Below are 19,161 nucleotides of genomic sequence, written 5' to 3'. Positions count from 1 at the left end.
AACTTTTGCCACTTTTGTATTTTATTGTGGAACTGCGGTGTTTTTTTTTTTTTCTTTTACATCAAATATCCTCAATGGAAGAGGGGATATTGCACACAAATATCATAAAAGCACTACATATTACTTCCACTGGAAACTAATTTTCTACATTAGATATGACTGGATAGGATAGAAGTGATGCAGGATTATAAGACATAATACCATACACAGCTGCAGACTGACACAAACACCATTCAGAACAAGAGAGAGGAGGGGGAGGTGCCTCTCTGCCAGGCTCAAGACCACCTCATTCCAGGGCCAGGAAGAGAAGGGCTGCCTTCCGCACGCAGGTGCCCCGGACCTGGCCCTGGGCAGGGTGTTCCCGAAAGGGCAGATGGTCTGGATGCCTCATCTCGATGGTCCGGCTCTGGGAGCTCCGAACGAGTGCAGAGAAGCTATTTTTCCCCTTCCTTTGCAGTTTTTGATGCTGCCTTTTAAATCAAGAAAGTCACAGATTTTTTAAAATAGCAAATCGTTTTAATACCAGGTGAATAACCTAATTGCTTTCAGAGAAATGCTCATCCTTAGGCTGCTTTTGGTGTGTTGTTCAGTTGGTTAGAAGATAAAAGCTTATAGTTCCTTTCAAATGGAAGCAGGATCTTTTCTTCTACATCTGAAGCGCAAAAAAAATGTTATTAAATCTAACTCACAATGTCATCACTGAGCAAGAACCTCCTGTGACAGACAGGTGACTAAGAGAAGCAAGAAAAGCAATTCAGAATCATAGAACAGCTCCCGAGAGCTGAAATTTGGTAATACAGGAACAATGGAAGGTGGTAAAATTTCCAATTAGCAAATGATTTAACCTTATTAAATGACTATTGAAAAGCTTCTAAACTGCATAAGCTATTGGAGACACTTAAAACATTCATATACACTGGGGAAACCATTCACTATGATATGTAAGGTTAAGAAAAAAAAAATTTTTTAACTCCATGGAAAATGGTGTTTGGGGAGGGGGGTCAGTCATTGTATCCAGTCCCACAAGGCTGAGAAAGCATGCACGAGGGTTGGGTTTTGAGAAAGGGGATAGAATTAGTTAAAATTGAAAATGGAGGGTCATCTCTAACATTTAGTCTCTGTAGAATTTTGCTTAAGAATACTACCAAAAAGGTCATGATCATGAGTGCTAGCTCGATGGAATCCCATCACTTAAAGAGTATAAATTCCTTCCACTCAAATATCCCATCTACACAATTGGATCAAGTAACCAGCATGAATACAGCTCCTAGAAGTCTGTGTCCATCTTTAGCTCTCACCATGAATGTACATGGTACATTGTGATGGCTCATACTAAACTAATTGTGTATTTATGGAATCAGCAAAATTAGGTTAGTCACCCAGGTAGAGGAGGTTTCTGGAAGGACAGGAGCAACCTGTAATGCAAATAGTGGTTTTCCTGGTATACTTGGGCTCTGTGGTCATCACTGAGAACAATGAATGGAGAAAGGTACTGATATTTCATAGGAAAAAGACCAGCTGTATATTTTTACAAAGACCAGCTTGTATATGTTTCCCTTAAATCCCAAAACAAAATAAAAAAAAAAGGAGTGGGATAGCATCATTATAATTGAAGATTGGTTATAATTCTAAAATGTTTGTGTATTTTAAAAGCAAAATAATGTACAGGTTAAATAAATTTAGTTTGAGAAATTGGAGAATAATTCCATCTTCTATCAAAGAAAAGTCAACCAGAGGTCTGGATTTGGCAAGAAGACTGGGAATCTATTCCTGTTCCCATGCATTATGTGGGCTAACTCAACCCCCAATCATTAAATAATTGTCTTGGGTATCTTAGGTTGTCTCATTAAATAAGTTTGAAGCAGATGAGTTTATGCTCAATTAAATTCATTTTTGTCACAATGAGTTTTCCATCGTGCGGTAATTTTTTGTACCCTTAATGTGTTGTTATTAAGGACTTGGGGGGGGGGATGGAGTAATAAATAAAAGCTGCATTTCTAGAGAAACCTAAAAAAAATAGAATATTAATTTTTCTTAAAAAAATTAAACATTTGAAAATGTAATTCACAGCATTAAGTAGACTGCATAGGTCCTCAGTGAAGGGACCCTGAAGAAGCATTGTTTAAACCCTCATAGTAGTTAGCAGTGCAAAACATACACTTATCAGACAAAAATAAACTAAAATGTTACTTTTGAAATAAATAAAATGAGGTCATTGTTCACTACTCCGTAGATCTCAGAATCTGCGGGAAACGCCACATGACAGAGCACAGCACAGTCGTCACTGAGAAGTTTGCCACACCAGAACACCGGGTGATGGATCTGTCACTCGAAACCTGACGTCAGTTCGAATCATGATCTGGCTTCCCAGATTCATAGTTCAGTGATGGGAATGATCTCTGAACTCTACACGATGAACAGTAGGAGTTGGGAATTCATTTGTTTTCAATGTATTGTTTTTTATTTATTTTTTCCAGAAAAGAAATCCCAAAGCAAATTTTCGCTAGGGTTCTTTGAACTTGTCTTGGCTCTTTTACCTCATGGTTGAAGATCTTGAAAGAAGAATGTAGGATATCACTGGGTGACGTAGAAGCCTGGAAAAGTAGCCTACCCCGCCATTCTCCCCACTCTCAAATAGCACACACTCAGATTTTTATGTTATGGGAAGCAGGGTGGGAGGGATCACTTCCTGGCAGTTGTGTGTTTTAATAAATAGTATCACTGCAATATCAGACTTCAATCTCACCAGAACTTCAAAAAACATTATTCATTTTGTCTTACAAAACACTTAAAAAAAAAAAAACCAAAAAAAAAAACTGTCACTTGAAAATTTTCTTTGCATTTTCCTGCAAATGAAAACATTTATTTAAAAGTTCTTCTATGAAAGGTCCTGACATAGCTAAAAAAAAAAAAAAAAAAATTCTTCTGTACACTTGTTCCCATAATTATACTGAACTTAACAAAAAATGGGGGAAAAAAAGCCAATGTAAGACAAAGGAAGGTAAATACTGTACACTTGCTGAAAACCTCTTCCACCATATGATTCAGTTTTCCCAGTTCTGATCATAGAAGCCACTTCAATCCTGAACTTGCAGTAGTAAAGAAGCTATTAAAGGCTCAACGTGTTTGGCTGAGGGGCCACAGGGGCACTGAGGTGGTAAACCACACGCATGACTCAGCATCAAACTGTTGCACCAATCAGATTGGCTTCTAGTACCCCCACACCCGCACACACATGCTCCTGTAACTGGAGTAGCTATAATCCTACACGGATGTTTTATACGCTTGCTGTCTCGCATTAAAAAATAATAAGTGCATCAAGTATCTTTGTACATTCAAGTCACTTTCTAAGGCAAATTGTCTACTGTATGTACTCCCAACTGCTTTGGTATTTGCTTGTTCATTGGGGTGGAGTTGGTTGTTTCCGCATGCAGGTTAATTGACTCAGAGTGGACTAACTGGGTACACAGATGCTGGGAGCATGCCTTAGACCAATCTACTCGTGTGTTGGAAGAGTCAGAGTTCCCAATGGGGTTCAAAGTGTGTCCAATCTACACTCACTACGTTATGTCGTGTGCAGCCTTCAAACTGAAGGAGCTTAATTAAAGCATGAAAATCTCACATGCCCTCATAACAAGTTTTGCTCTTTTTGTGTTCTTCCTGCCAGCTTGTTTTAGAAAATTAAGACCCTTTTTGATGACTCAGACTGCCACAAGTTGAAAACTTTGCATATATAGACTACAGAATATAAACTGCCTACGAAAATGCAGACCAAATTATTGGTTATTTTCTCTTCCTTACCCCACCCTGTTCTCCCTTTTCCTCTCTGGGTATCTCACCAGCCCTCTCTACCATTATATCTCCTTCCCTTGCATTCTTTTTCTTTCTCATTCTCTCTCTCTCCTGCATTCTCTCTCTCTCCCTCTCTCTTTCTCTTGCTTTCTCTCTCTCTCTCTAAGACAAATGCCTCTACCTAGCAGAAGTCAGTTGAGTTTGCTAGTGCGTGAATTCCAAATGTTCAGCAGAGATGAACTAGGGTAGGTCATTTTGCAGTAACTTGAACCCTGTTGTGGGAATATTGTTATTTCCCTTAGCAATCAGCAAAAACTGAGAAATACCAGTGACTTGCACCACCATGACACAGCATAGCGTTTGGCAGGTAACAGTTCAGTGACTTATTTAGATGAATTGACTTTTTAGAAAAAGTAGTTTCAAACTGAAGAATTTCTGGAAACAAAGTTCAAATCCTGTGGTGTGGCTGGCCTTGGTCTTTACAGTTCGATCTTGCATGCGGGGAAGGATTCATCTTGCATAACCACGGTGCTGCTGCTTGCTAGAACCATGATGTTGAGGTCTTGCTGTTTCTCATGGGTCTCCTGGTACCATTCCCTCATCACCTCGGAGTCATGAGTCGGGATCAGGGTCACCTGCAGGGAGAGAGCAAAATAACTGCTTGAGGGCAGAGCTGGAAATCAGATTTAAAAAAATAGAACAACAATAAGGTATTAATTAATTAGAGAGAAGAAGGGTAAAGAAAGGAAAATTTTATATTTTCCTCAAGAAATGCAAAGGACTTTTCTTCAACTTACATTTTCTATGAACCAGAATAAAGCTGCAAGAAAATATCAAGATTTTGGGGGGAAGTTGAAGACTGGAACCAAATGCAACTAATGACCAGTCAATTGGTTCATCTATATTCATCATCAATTTCTCAATTCTTTAGTGTTAAAAGAAGAAGTGCTTCCATTAAGAAGGAATTTCTGTATTTCCTTTAACACACTTGGTGAATTTTGCATCAAGGACAATGCATATTTAATGCAAGGAGCTTTGGTTATTATTGCAGCTCAAAGCTTTCTACTGTGTGTAACTAACATTTTGTCCTGAGAACAAAAATTTGTATCTTTAATTTGTGGGGGAGGGGGAAGAGTGATAGAGGATCGATATGGGTGGGTGGATGGGTGGGTTTGAATAGTAAAAATTCCATCCAGAATTCATTAAGAAGCCACTGGTGCTTCTTGATTAGATTTCGTATGATTAACTAACCAACAAATCTATTTACTATTATGCAAATACAGTTTACTAGGCGACTTTGCAGACAAGTAAAACTTAGATAAGCGAAGATCACAACCAAAATAATAAAGAGTGGTCGGTGGCCAGTCATGCTGGTGAGGTGGGAATATCCTGTTGGGGACCGTCTTTAGCAATGCCCCTCCTGTAGAATTTCACATGGACAGCTACTTTTCTACTTGGCCACACTGCTAGCTGTGGTCTATTCATGAAACACAAGGGAGTAAAGACAATTCCTTAGCAATTCTCACACAGAAATATGACCACTGTGATTCATGCACACTTACTCTTGGTTTATTAGCAGGAAGGACAAGTAATCTTGGGCCCATTTGGCAGGTAAATGAATCACGCCTGCCTTAGGGTGGGAAAGTGGCTTTCCTCCCAGGACATGGTTGTTATACCAAGAATAATATTTTAGACTATCTTCTCTGTGTGAAATCCACTCTGTCCTCAGGATATTTCACGTGTGACAGAACCGTGAGCACTGCATGTGGATCTACAATCACAACGATGTCTCCTTACACACGACTCCTTCCCTCTGCCTCTGGGCACAGCTCCACGGGCTGTGCAGACACTGTCCTGGAGCTCTTACCTGCATGTTGCTGCCCCACTGGGCCTTCCCTTCCAACAGGGCATCCAGGACAGCCCGGCTGGGCTCCTCGGCAGCAGGGTCATTCCCACTCACCACGTAGTAGGACGACCTCACTCTCTTGAAAAACTCGACATCGACATTCTTACTATTGCTGTGGTTGGGAATATAGCACAGGTCCAAGTACACAGGCGGGCCTGGAGGCACAGCTGAGGGCTTGGTTGTCTTGGTGGTCCCTGGTCCTTTGGCAAATAAACAAAGAGAAAGCCAGGGTCACAGGAATGCAAAGAGACCCCAGGCCCAGGACACCTCCCCTACTCATCACAAGAAGGTCCACAGGACGTGCAAAGGGAGACTGGGCATCTCCCTCCCTCTGGTAGAGGGCATTTTAGCCCTGGCATTTAACCATTTTGATCTGCATTTGGTAAACCACAGTTAAGCAATGTTAGTAATCCTTGTTAGGAACTCATTTGAAAGCAATATTGCCCATAGCTGAATATTACACCCTAACATTTGACCTAGAAACTGGTTTAGATCTTAACTTTGTATGATTTCCAAGGCCCTCAGCACCTCAACTTCATTCATAAACTGTTGAAAGGTCACTTTCCTTAGCACAAGACTCTCAAAAGTGAGACACTTCTCCCTAGACAAGGCGGGATACCAAACTTAGTGAGAGGAGGGTTCAGAAGGACTAGGCTTTCTCTAGCCAATCAGGACATACCAAACTGGTGAAAGGGCTATCTGGTTGCCAGAATTCCCAGTCTAAAGTCAAAAAAGCCTGGGCAAAGTGAAGATTCAAATTAACCCCAGAGTTTCTTGGCATCTTATTAGGTGAGCTGGCTTCCTGACTTGTTCTAGTCAGAAGGTTTAAACTTTGTGAAAAATTAATAGAACTAGCATTCTAAGGCAGTGATTCCTCACCCTGGCTGCATAATTAGAATCAACTAATACTTATTAGTACTTAATTCTTCATACTGATGTCCAGGCCCCACACCCCAAAGTCTAACTTAATGGGGCTGGGGTGGAGGCCTGGGCACCACCATCTTTTAAAAGCACCCCAGGTAATTCTAATGTGCAGCTGGTTTGAGACCACTGCTAAGTCATTCTATATATTTAATCCTATTTCCTTTCTCCATAGGATGTTTAAAGATGGTCACCCAGAGTCAAAACCACCAGTGAACTCCATCAACTGCCCAGTTTCATTTTTAAGGTTTTGGGGGAGTGGTGAGAATCAGCCAAGCTGATATCTGGATACACTGACTCATTTTAGTGATCTGAGCTGAAAGCCCTCAAATATCCACGTGTAGACCTCCCAAAGACTCTGACTCACAGCAGAAGTTTGTGAGGTACAGGTTTTTTAATAATTAAAAATGCCTGGCCCTAGCTGGTTTGGCTCAATGGGTGAAGGGTCCTAGGTTGATTCCGGTCAAGGGCACTTGCCCGGGTTGCGGGCTTGATATGTAGTACAGGGTGTGCAGGAGGCAGCCAATCAATGATTCTCTGTCATCATTAAAGTTTCAATCTCTCTCTCCCTCTGCCTTCCTCTCTGAAATAAAAAAAATATATATATATTTTTTAAATGCCTACAATTTCCCCTTGTACACTAAATTGCTACCATCAACACCCAATGAATGTCACTCATACAGAAGCACAAACTGAGGGAACTGACAGAAGTTTACCCAGGTTTGTTTTAAAAATCAATTAATAGTGCAATTTTGTCTTTTTAGAGATCTGTTGGAAAAGCATCTTCATGCAACAAAAATGAAGCCATCTGAGACCTGTTCCATCAAAAACCCAGGTATTGCTGAGAACTTGATAAATCTGAGAATTGAGACCAAAACATGAATGATCAGAAGTCAGGCATATTGCTCCTGCCATGTGCAATTTAATCCAAAATAGAATTCTGAGTCTCAGTTAGCAAGACTGTGGGGTAACGGGGGTATAAGAAGAGCCTTTGATGCTCTTCTCTCAATTTGTTCAGAATACCCACTGGCTGACTGAAATTATGGTATTTGTTGGCCAATAAGAAAACAGAGCATTGCCTTTAATGGGGATGTAGCTCTAGCTTGGTGATTTTTTTAAATTAAAAATTTTATAATTTTAATTTTAAAATGTTATAATTTAAAAATTTTTTAATCAAAAATATTAAATCTAAATCTTGGGCCTATAGTGGACATTCCAGGGTTGGCTTGGAACTCTAGTTCTCCCTAGGCCAGGGGTGGGCAAACTTTTTGACTCGAGGGCCACAATGGGTTCTTAAACTGGACCAGAGGGCCGGAACAAAAGCATGGATGGAGTGTTTGTGTGAACTAATATAAATTCAAAGTAAACATCATTACATAAAAGGGTACGGTCTTTTTGTTTGTTTTATTCATTTCAAACGGCCGGCTGGCCCGCGGGCCGTAGTTTGCCCACAGCTGCCCTAGGCCTTTGGGAACACTGTCACCTAAGCTTCATTCTGGGGCCAGCATGGCTGAAGCCATTGCCAATACCGTCTTCCAAAAGAGCCTGAAACACTTCCTTGGTTCTGAAGACTTAGAACAAAGCTGCAGTTGCTGTGTTGCAGAATGAGCTGCTCTGGGCCATATACTGAGCTGTCCCCAAGCTTTTGGACAACAATGGGCTGAGATTGATACCTTTAGGCAGAAGAGATAGTAAAGGGACGGGAGAGCACCCAGTTGTGCTCTCTCGTCTTCCCAGTACAAGGTCAAATGGAAAGCCAAAGGCTCCAGTTAAAAGTGGGATAGCTGTGGATGCCAGCACCTTCCACCTACCTGCAGTTGCAGTCTTGACTGATTTGGATGCGGAGGCGTTGGCGGCATTCTTGGTCTCCTTGTCTTTCTCTTCCCCACGTGCAGCTTTGACCTCAGGTGTGGTGGTGGGTTTTGTTGCTTTTTCCACCGATTCCTTCTTCTTAGGAGAAGCCACTCTGGACACCTTATCTGAGGATTCTTTCAAGCCCCCTGGTTTGGGTGAAGCTGCAGAGGGCTTGGACTTCCCATCACTCTTTTTGACAGGCGAAGATGACTTGGTCTTTGTACCTGGCTTTTTGGTTTTGGTCTTCTCTTTCAGGTCTTTCTTCAGAGCTTTCCCCAGGTTCTGCTCATTGGCCAAGGCCTCTGGGTCCATCATGGACACGTCAGGGTGGCGTGGAGAAGGGCTGCGGTCCTGCATGGGGGCTGGAGGTGGGTCCATGTGTTTGTATGTGACGGTTTTGTCTGTGGGGATGGTTTCTGATTCATCTTCAGAGTCAATATTTGCATCAGCTGTGATGGAGGGGCACTCTTCAGTCTCTGGCGGGACATCGGAGTCAGTCTGAGATGGGGCCGACTCGCTGACTGAGGTGGGAGGGGTTTCATCACATTGTCGCCCCTGTGGCTTTCCTCCTGGAGGCGGTGGGGCCCCCCCTGATTGGGTGAGGGGCCTCTCGGATTCTTCAGTTGGCTCTTCACTGGCAAACCACTCGAGAGGATTGGGATTAATGAAGGAGGGTGACAGCTCTGTCTTGGGATGTTTGTATTCACAGGAGGACACAAGGCATAAGTCAACATCTTGGCGGGCCTCCGAGGGGGACTTTTTCTCTGTAGTGTAGCACTGGTCTGAAGTCTCATAGGAATAAGTATTCCCCTGGGGGGTTCTAGTGATTTTCTCTGAAGTCTCATAACAGTATGTGGAAGCATCAGGGGTTCGTGTAGTTTTTGTAGATGTCTCATAGGTGTAACTTTCAGACTCAGGGAAACTGGAAATTTTCTCAGTGGTCTCATAAGAGTAGCTGGAATCTCCAGGTGTGTTGCCACCATCTTCAGAGTCATCATAGCCATTGCTGATGTCATCCAGCAGTCTACTAGACCTCTCAGTCTTTTCGTAGCTATACCCACTCAATTCAGGGGTTCTTGTTGTCTTCTCACTTATCTCATATGAGTACCCACCCTCTTCGGGGGCCCGTGTGGTCTTTTCAGTAATTTCATAGGCAAAGCCACCATCTTCCGGAGTCTTGGTGGTTTTCTCAATGGTCTCATAGGAATAGCCACTGTCACTTGGGGCTTTAGTGGTTCTCTCTGTCTTCTCATAGTAATAGCCACCCTTATCTGGGCTTCGGGTGGGTTTCTCATAAGACTCGTAGGGGTAACCTTCTTTATCTGGGGAACTACTTGTTTTCTCAGGCTTCTGGTAGGCATAGCTGAAGTCACCAGGTGTCTTCCCTCCATTGTCCTTCTCCACACCAGATGTGGTCAAATCTCTATTCAAGGCTAGATGGCGTTGCATCGTATCAAATAGCATTGAGGCACGGAAGCCATAGGGCTCTGTCGATGTTGCTTCCATTGATGGAGGAGCAGAAGTGTCGTAAGCTGCTATGTTCTCTTTGACTGCAGAGGTAGAATCTGAAAAACTAGGTGAATATAAAGGAGAGGACTCTCTTGGGGTGAGTGGAGAGATATCGGATTTTGGTGACAAAGTCTCTCCTTCCAGATTTCGCACTCTTTCAGAGGTGAGTGAGGCATATAAGGATATGTCTCTGGGAGGAACAACATCAGATAGAGTATCTTCTTGGAGAGGAGAAGCTATCTGAGAAGGGGTATGTGCAGAAGAGGTGGATGGGGAGGCCTCGACCTGAGATACTGAGATGAGCTCTGAAAGATCATTATCTTGGGTGTAGGATGGCTCCTCCATTGGTGCTATCTTATGTGATAAACTAGAGTCCTGCATGTCAGAAGGACTGTAGTCCACCTCAGTTGGCCCATTTTCAGTGATGTGAAGCACACTCGCACCCATTGTAGGGTGATCTGGAGACTGTCGACTAAAGTCCATAGCAAGGGAGTGCTCAGGAGATTCTTGACCAAATTCAATAGACATCGAGGATTGTTCAGACCTATGATCTTGAACTGGTGTCCTAGATTTGGCTGTTTTAGGGGAAAAGTCTGGTGGAGAAATTGACATTGGTCTTGGGCATTCTTCTTTAGATGGAGACATTTCTGTTTCCTGAAAAGTGGTAGGCGTTTGCACGACAGACACAGAAAGGGAGTCGTCTACTTCTGTGGAATGGGGGGAACCAACCTCAGCATGCAAAGAAGGAGACACGTCATCTGTTGTTGGCTCTGGAAATGAGCTCGTAGCCACGGAAGCTGTGGAGACTGAGGCCACACCCTCCATATGAGAGTATGTGTCTTCCGCTACACCTTCATCAACAGGAGTCGCTGACTTGTCTGAAACAGTACCTTCAGAAATGGACATCTTAGTGTCTTCTTTAAAAGATCCAAACTGACTGACATCTATTTGTGTAGGAGAAACATCTCCTCCTAACTTCCTTTCATCTAAAGCCAGTCCTGATTGAGAGCTCATGGTTTCAACATTGTCAGTTTTCTTTTGTTGACCAAAGTCTTCCTTTATTGCTATAAAGTCTGTGCTTTTCCCTTGCTGTTTGTCTTGGAAGAGACCAGTGGAAGTCATGTCAGAAACTGGACTTATTTGGTCTGGAAAGCCTTGTTTTCCATTCTTCCCTTCAAAGGGGCTTCCAGTATATCTACTAGGAGCCTTGTGATTAGCACTCAGAAAACTTTCATATGCAGACTCGGATCCAATTAGGGGAGGGCTCCGTAAAGGAGACAAAACTTTTTCAATAGGAGACTCCGAGTCAGGAACAGGTTCATCCATGGGGCTTATGGAAGCCCTTTCATTCTCATCTTTGGCTTCACTGAATTCAAAGCTCACTGGAACTGCTGATGATTTTTCAATGACTTCTGTGGGGAGGTGACTGGTTTTCTCATCAGTTGGAGATTGGTAGTAAGGTGTGTGGCCAGCACTGCCAGTCACAGACTGAGATGGAGACACCACTTCCAGGGTTTTATCCTCGGGACTAGCACAATGTTCTTCAGCTACTTCTTGGGTCACTTCAGGAGACACTGGGGCTGCTTTTGTCTTTGCTGAGACTTTAATCTCATTGGGTGTCAGAGAAAAGTTCACACTACGTTCACCCAGGGGGGTCTTTGCTAGGGGTGATGGTGGAGACGGGCTCAGGGATGGGCTCTTGGGTGGACTAAGTTTTTCATCTGAAACTGCTGAGAGAGTGTCTTTGATCTCCAACGTGGCTTTCCTGTCTTTCTCTTCAGCACAGTAAGCATCACGTAGAACAGACTTGCTAAATTTGTCTTCCTCCATGGATGAAGGTGGTGAGATGGTGGAGGCTGAAGCATTGTAATCTTTCCCATCAGTGGCATCTGTTTTTGACCCTTCAGATAATCCATTGAGTGATGTGACAGCAGGTTTGGTGTATTCCTGAGAATACAGCAAGGACTCGTATTTGGTGATGTTTACAAATTCTTGAGATGGGGATTCTGTCTCCTCATTGTTGGTCTCATCACTCATCACGTCGCGAGGAGTAGACATCTCATCCATTGGGGTGGGCTCACTGGATATCTCAATGGTAGACTGAGTGTAGCCAGAGGTGGCAGTGAATTCTTCAGGCTGGTCTTCTCGATTCTCCTCATCAGAAGCAGTGGCCTCACTTTCCGAGCCTCCAGGTAAAGTCTCATCCTGAATTGTCGATGCAGGTTCCTGGGCAGGAGACTGGGCTCCCTGTTGCTTGGTTGAAGTGGTAAGGAATCCATACTGATCCCCAGCACCACTAGCCTCCGCAGCCTTGTCAACCACAGCCATCACATAATCTTCAGCTTCAGCTTTTTCGGGCTCATATTCTTCCTCTCTGGCATCCTCAGCTTTGTCTTCCTCATCCTCCTCCTCCTCAGATTGTTCAGCCTCTCCTTTCTCCACTGCCTCATCCATGTCTTCTTCTGCTCGGTCATCACCACTGGCCACACACTCCCTCTTCTCCTTGATGTGTGCATCTGCCTCGGCCTTGGCACTTTCCTCCTCCTCCATGAGGCTGTGCTTGGAGGTGCTCACACACACATTTTCTTCACCATCCTCTTCTGGCTCCTCAGCCTCTTCAGTTTCTGCCTTCTCTTCATAGTCTCCAGTCTCTGAAGATTCTTCAAAACCTGCTCCTTCATCTTCAAATTTTTCTATGTCCTCCACCCCTTGCTTCTCAACTGGCTCCAGCTCCTCTGGTGTTTGCTCACATTCACCCTCCCCTTCGGTGGTGGTGATTCCCTCATCAGGGGACTCTGCAGAACCTTTGACTTCTGTCTCTTTTTGAATGACATAGGCTTCGACTGGCTCAGTTGCCTTCAGTTTCTCTTCATCTTCAATCAGCCCCAGCTGAGGCTTGATGTCTTTTGCTACGCTGACCTCTTCAGCCTTTAGTTCTTCAAAGTCCTTGGTTAGATCCTCAGGGGATGACATAAGGGACCTCTCAGCTTCCAGTTCTTTGGCAGGGCCGGTGGCTGCTATTCCAGCTGCTGCCACCACGGCCGCTGCAGTGGCCACAGTGCCAATGGCTGCCGCTGCAGCCTCTGTTGTCTTGCCTTCCTTCTTAATGACTTTAATTTTCCCCTTCTCCTTTGGCTTCCCGGCAGCAAGAGAATCTTTCTTGGCAGATTCTTCCTTCTTAGGTACTTTTGGTTTTAATGCAGCTGGTTTCTTTGCTTCAGATAGAGGAGTAGATGATTTCTTTACATCTTTAGGAAGTTTCTTAATTTCTTTTTTGGGTTCCTTTTCTTCCTTTTTCATTTCTTTCTTGTCTTCCTTCTTAACTTCCTTCTTGGCTTCCTTCGGGGGTGTTTCCTTCTTAACCTCTTTCTTGGGTTCTTTTTTCTCTTCTTTCTTGATTTCTTTTTTGACTTCCTTTTTCACTTCTTCCTTTTTTGGTTTTTCCTCCTTCTTGATAGGTGTTTTGTCCTCCTTTTTAGCCACTTCTTTCTTTGGCTTTTCCTTCTCCTCTTTCTTCTCTTCAGACTTGACTTTTGTTTCCTTTTTCACCACCTTCTCCTTGGCGACTTTGGGTTTGACATCTGTGGCTTGCTTTTCAGCCACCTCGGCTTTCACCAGAGGCTGTTCTTCTTTGCTAGGCACCTCCTTTTCGGTCACTGGAGGTTTGGTCTCTGTTTTTACTGGCTTGTCTTTTTTCACTGTTACCTTTTCTTTGCTTTCAATCTTGGGTGGCTTTTCCACGTGATTTGCTTTTGTGACCTCAGGAGTTTCTTCTTTAGACTCCTTTCGCACAGATTTGCTGGCAAGTGGTTTTGTGGCTGGCTTCAGACTTTCTCGGCTATCAGCCCTCTGTTTCAGTTTTACTTGTTTCACAGCAGGAGCAGCCACCTGGCCAGTTAGATCCTTCTGGGTGGCCAGTGGCTGTTTCAGGAAGTCTAAATGTTTGAGCTTTTCCAGTCCCTCCAGAATATTGTATTGGGTGCTGTTTCCAGGAAACAGGACTCGGATGATTTTCTCTGCAGGGTTTGCTGGATGCCATACGATCAAAGACGAGACTGAGGTTAAGTAGGAAATTGGGATATCTATCTCTTGACCATTAGGCAGCATAAATTCAGCCTTGTCTTTGTTGGTGCCAGTCCACTGCTGCAGAAAATACTGCATTTCCTTGCTGCTCTTGACTGGGTTAAGCACATACATCTCAAGTTTACCAACTCCCATTTTTTGGAAAAGAATGACAGGATCAATGGTGTTGCCTACACTTCTGAACAGAGGTTCTGGTTTCATGGACAATTTGTTTAGGTACTGGAGAGTGAAGCAAGCTTCTTCTATGCTTCTCTTCATCTTGATGTTTGGCTCTGGGTTTTTCAGATTTTCTGGGACATTGAGAAATACGACTCCTAAATCAGGGGAGATGAGGTTTTTCATCCAGTCACTGTTGGTGGTGGAGCCTTGGGACTGTTCTTCCTCAAGCTCTGCGATTTTCCGCTGCAGCATGCTGTTTATTCCAGGCAAATTGTCGTCCCCAATGTGGGTGAGCAGGATGGAGTCTACTCGGTCCAAGTGTCGGATGAGCTTCCAGAAGCAGGATTTTCTTTCTGACCCTCCATTGATGAGCATATTGAACCCATTCACTGCAAACAAGGCAGAATCACCTCTCCCTCCTGGAAAAATGTAGCAACAGGGCTTGGAGAGCTTTAGAAAGCCACCCGATGTGGGGGGTTCCAGGATATCAAAGGGAGATGGGACTTCCACTGATTCTGAGAGATACTCGGTGAACTCGGAAAGTCCTTCCATTTCTGGCAATATAGAAGCTGAGTTGAGTTTAATATTGATGAAGTCTTGGAGATTGTGTCTGTCAAGGTTGGAGTTCTTCCAGTCCCCTTCTTCAGGACAGAAGAGGGTTAAACTAGCTTTGTTGGCAGGATGGGTGGTACTCAGTAATTCCCCAATCTGGGATTTAAAAAATAATAAACAAAGAAAGAAAAGGCTTAAGTGAATGTTATCATTGATCCACCATCTCCATGTATTACTAGATATTATAGGATCATTTGGGTGCGCCAAGGACTGACTTCAGGGATGCTGGTTGTTTCAATTCTGAAATATTTCCACAATGGTAGGTGAACAGCCTCCATCCTGACCACCCCACACACTGCTCCCTTATGCCTCAACCACCTCCCACAACACCTCTACATAATCTTTCTTGTGCAGCAGGAGAACTCCAGAACTCTGGTCCAGTTCTAAGACCAGTGACCATTTGGAAGATCAGGGCCTGTGCTACAGTGGTTATGAAATACTTTGATATTACAGTGGGGCGTGCAGGAGGCAGCCTCTCCCTTCCTCTTTGAAGAATAAATATGGGGAAGGCTATGTGAGTCATTTCACCACTGATATAAAATATTTTCTTTTATTCTGCTGGGCTTGGCAAAAAGACCTGATTGATACATTGAATGAATTTAGTTTTGGTTCACTTATTGTTGTCTACTTTTAGAATTTTGTAGGTGTAAAAGAAAAAAGTTTGGTGTGCTTTCTTCCCCTCTGCCCCCTCGGGAGACAAGGAAGTTATAGATTGCTCCTTATTACAAAAAAGTATTGGTCCTGGCATCAGTTCACACTATTTAAAATATCAGTGGTTCTGCCTGGCTGTGATGGCTCAGTGGATTGAACATCATCCCATGGACCAAGAGGTCCTGGGTTCAATTCCCCATCAAGGCACATGCCTGGTTTGCAGGCTTGATCCCCAATAGGGGCATGCAGGAGGCAACCGATCAATGAGTCTCTCTCATCATTGATGTTTCTATCTCTCTCCCCCTCTCCCTTCCTCTCCGAAATCAATAAAAATATTTTAAAAAATATATCAGTGGTTCATCCAGCAGATTCTCTACAAATATAAATACTTTTATTGAAGCCGTGATGATGAAAGCAACTGGGCCATTATACAGCAAGCATCCCAATTTATCCCCATTTACTCATGTTTTAATCCAAAGTGAGACATTCTACTCTCTCACAACTCCTGTTCTTTTCAGGGCAAGCTGGGTATGAGTGGCTAAGATCAAATGTGGCTCAAAAAGGTGAAAGGATTAAGAAGTACAAATTCGTAGTTACAAAATAGTCACAGGGATGTAAATAAAGTACAGCATAGGGAATATAGTCAATAATATTGTAATAACTATGTATGGTGCCAGGTGGGTACTGGGGGGAAGGGGGCACTTTGAAAAGTATATGATTATCTAACCACTATGCTGTACATCTGAAACTAATACAGAATAATACTGAGTGCAAATAGTAATTTAAAAATATTATTTTAAGAAAAGAAATAGTTGACCATTAATCAGAAAAAAAAATCGGGGGCTCAAATGTTTTTTAACACATTGTTTAATACTTCCCATAGGACAGGAGTGCAGAAGAGCAAATTGTGACCAAAACAGAGATTGTGGTTCATTGAAAATGTATTTTTGTCTCATTCCATATTATGGCCATATGTTTCATGGTCTTAGCTTACTAAGTAGTAAGGGAGAATCATGCCATAAACTCCGGTCTTCTTTTGGCTACAGCAAAGCTCATAAATCAGCCCAGAGATTCAAAAAGAGCTCTTGACCTTGAAGGTAAATTATGAAGGGCAAAGCAAAGATTCCATGTGGTCCAGGCATCCCTGAACCAGCAGGTCTGAACTCTCACCTTCTAGTTTTAGAATGATTTCCTCTGCCTCATACAACCTTCTGGATACCAATATTTGAGGCTACCAGTACATGTGCATAGAGTAATTTATAGAATCTGATTTTTTCTACCTAAGATTGCAGTAAAACAGCCATTTTTGTTTTGTTATATCTATTTGTCCCACATTTCATATGAAGGGTCTCAAAATAGCAAAATAATAAATCTTTGATTTTGCTGTTTCCTCTGATTTGACCATCTCCTGTAAAAAGGATAGGAATCAACTATTTTGGAAGCTAAGAAAACTGAAAAAGTCAAAGGTAACCATCGTGGGTAATTGTTGCTCAAATTATTTTTTGGCCAAAGCAAACATGAACACTACATATGGTTTCTTGTCCAATAATTAGCATAAACCTTCATCGCCACCACTATAGCACAATTAGGAGTCTCTCAATCCTAATTTTCACACAGAGCACAGGCAAACTATTCATGTTTTATAATACATTTTAGAGGAGAAATCTAGGCTAACTCAACTGCTGACTCTTTTTTTTTCAACTGCTGACTCTTTAACAGTGAAATTTTAAATTTTTGTCTATTTTAATTTTTGAAATTCCACCCTTACTGAAGGGTGTGGCAGCCCAAGGGTTTGATCCTGCTGTGTGTAGGAGGTATTCAATCACTAGCTCTTTTTATAAGATCTGTAATCACCAAGTTCAAAGAGTAGGTAAAAAGACTCGAGGAATACCTCCCCACCTTCCATCTTTTCACCTCTATCCAGACGGCCTATAAAATGAAGGAAATGACCCCAAAAGAAAACAAGGTTGCAGAGAATTCTGAGGAAGTCGAGGGCAATGAAAAACAGCAAAGAGGCTGATGAATGGGAAACTATGATTTATGGGAGAAACAGAAAAAAAAAGTCAGCATTGCTGGACAAGTTTCTTTTCAGAGAGGGAAAACCCCGTCTCTCAGAAGAAGCAGTGGCAGGATGAGACAAGATTGCAGAGACTGAGCTAGAGAGAGCCCTTCAAGAAGGAGAGATGAATGGAATAGGTAAAAAGGAACAACTACTACAGCAAGTGTGTCAAACTCAAAGGCTAACACGGGCCAAATAAACGAGGCATGCGGCCCGCAGGCCGTGAGTTTGACATGCTTATACTACAGACTTGGAGCTACACAGAGGAAATGAACTCCCTGCTTCCCCCTGAGCAGCCCCCAGGCCTCTACACCAACATACACTCTAGAGACCAAGCACCTCAAGGGCAAAGGTTGGGTCTTACAAGTGTCCAGCCCATAGTGGCACTCAATCAACATTCACTCAATTATCAGATGAGAGCAATAAGGAGGATCCAACAAGCGAGCAGTGGCAAGGGAACTTGTGACTAGGTCTTAGACTAGGAAACTGAGGTTCTAAGAGATTGGAAATCATCAAAGTAAATGGTAGCTATTATAGCCCAATATGCGAAAAGTTCCTGAATAGGAGGAAACACATCTTCTATCTCTCTGTATCACAGTTATCTATGTTTCCCCAGCGTATCATCAGATTCAACAGATGTTTCTTGAACTGCACTGAACTTGATCAATTCAATACGTGCTGTCCTGGAGTGGACACTTGAGAAGTGACGTGAGCCTGCTCATACTTCTCAAGCATACTGATTGCTACCCTCCCCTTGTTCTTACAAAAATGGATGAGAGACATGACTGGAAGAAATATTGCTCAGGGCAAAGATAGTCTTTTTGCCAATTTCTTTTTCTAATTAAATGCAGGCATACTGGAAAAGGAAGGAAGATAGAGGAAATAAATTACTTTAGTGCAGATAATATTAATGAAATATGATTTGAATTTCTAAGCCATGGCCTCCTAACTGCATTTCCTTTTTTGATTAGGTTACTTGCTTGGCTAATGAGGAAATACAGCGGACTGCGTATCTCTGCAAGACATTGAACAGGATTTCTGAGCAGTGTGATAGCAAAATCAGGTGGATTTGTATGAAGCTATATATACAGTGCTGCTTAGTGTCAACCTGGGAAGAGGTCTATGGTGGGCTGCCTCAGGGCTCAGTTATGTCGTGTTGTGTATTGACCTGGATAAAAATGAAGACATGATTATCAAATCTGTGATGGCATGAAAATGAGAGGCATGGCAAAATGTGGGATGGCAGAGTTAAGACAGTTACAAAAGCTCTGGACATTAGGATGATGATGGCTAAGTCAGCTGTAACAGGATGGTGTTCTAAAGGGATAAATGTGAGGTCCAATAAACCAGCTGGCTACAGTGCAGGATTTGGAGACGTGGCTTAACAAGAATATCCATAGAAAAGACTCAGGGATGTTATTTGACAGTCAAATGGATTTAAATAAAGCTACAGAAGCTTAAACTTCAAGGCCCCTTACTGGCATGGGCGCCTCCAAAAGCCATTTAATTGTATATTAACAATTTTGTTTTCTTTTTCTTAAAAGGAGTTCCCAAATTATGTAATTACAGAGCTCCTCAAAGCCTGCACCCTCTCCCCATTGATATTTAATTGTGG

General features: G+C 42.8%; 1 protein-coding gene across 2 annotated transcripts in view; it reads right to left on the bottom strand.

Annotated features, from left to right (window-relative positions):
* The window catches only part of MAP1B (microtubule-associated protein 1B), a 90,719-nt gene continuing 71,558 nt past the window's right edge, over positions 1-19,161 (bottom strand). For both annotated transcript variants that reach the window (XM_005857999.2, XM_005858000.2), the window contains 3 exons: positions 8,431-14,932; positions 5,660-5,898; positions 1-4,427 (listed from right to left, as the gene is read on the bottom strand). In XM_005857999.2, coding sequence (XP_005858061.1) covers positions 4,272-4,427; positions 5,660-5,898; positions 8,431-14,932 — 6,897 coding nt within the window. In that variant the 3' untranslated portion in view covers positions 1-4,271. The remainder of the gene's footprint in view (positions 4,428-5,659; positions 5,899-8,430; positions 14,933-19,161) is intronic.

Source organism: Myotis brandtii, unplaced genomic scaffold, assembly GCF_000412655.1.
Source record: "Myotis brandtii unplaced genomic scaffold, ASM41265v1 scaffold115, whole genome shotgun sequence".
NCBI lineage: Eukaryota > Metazoa > Chordata > Mammalia > Chiroptera > Vespertilionidae > Myotis > Myotis brandtii.
The sequence above is the reverse complement of the archived record's forward strand: the minus strand, read 5'-3'. Positions and strand labels throughout refer to the sequence as shown.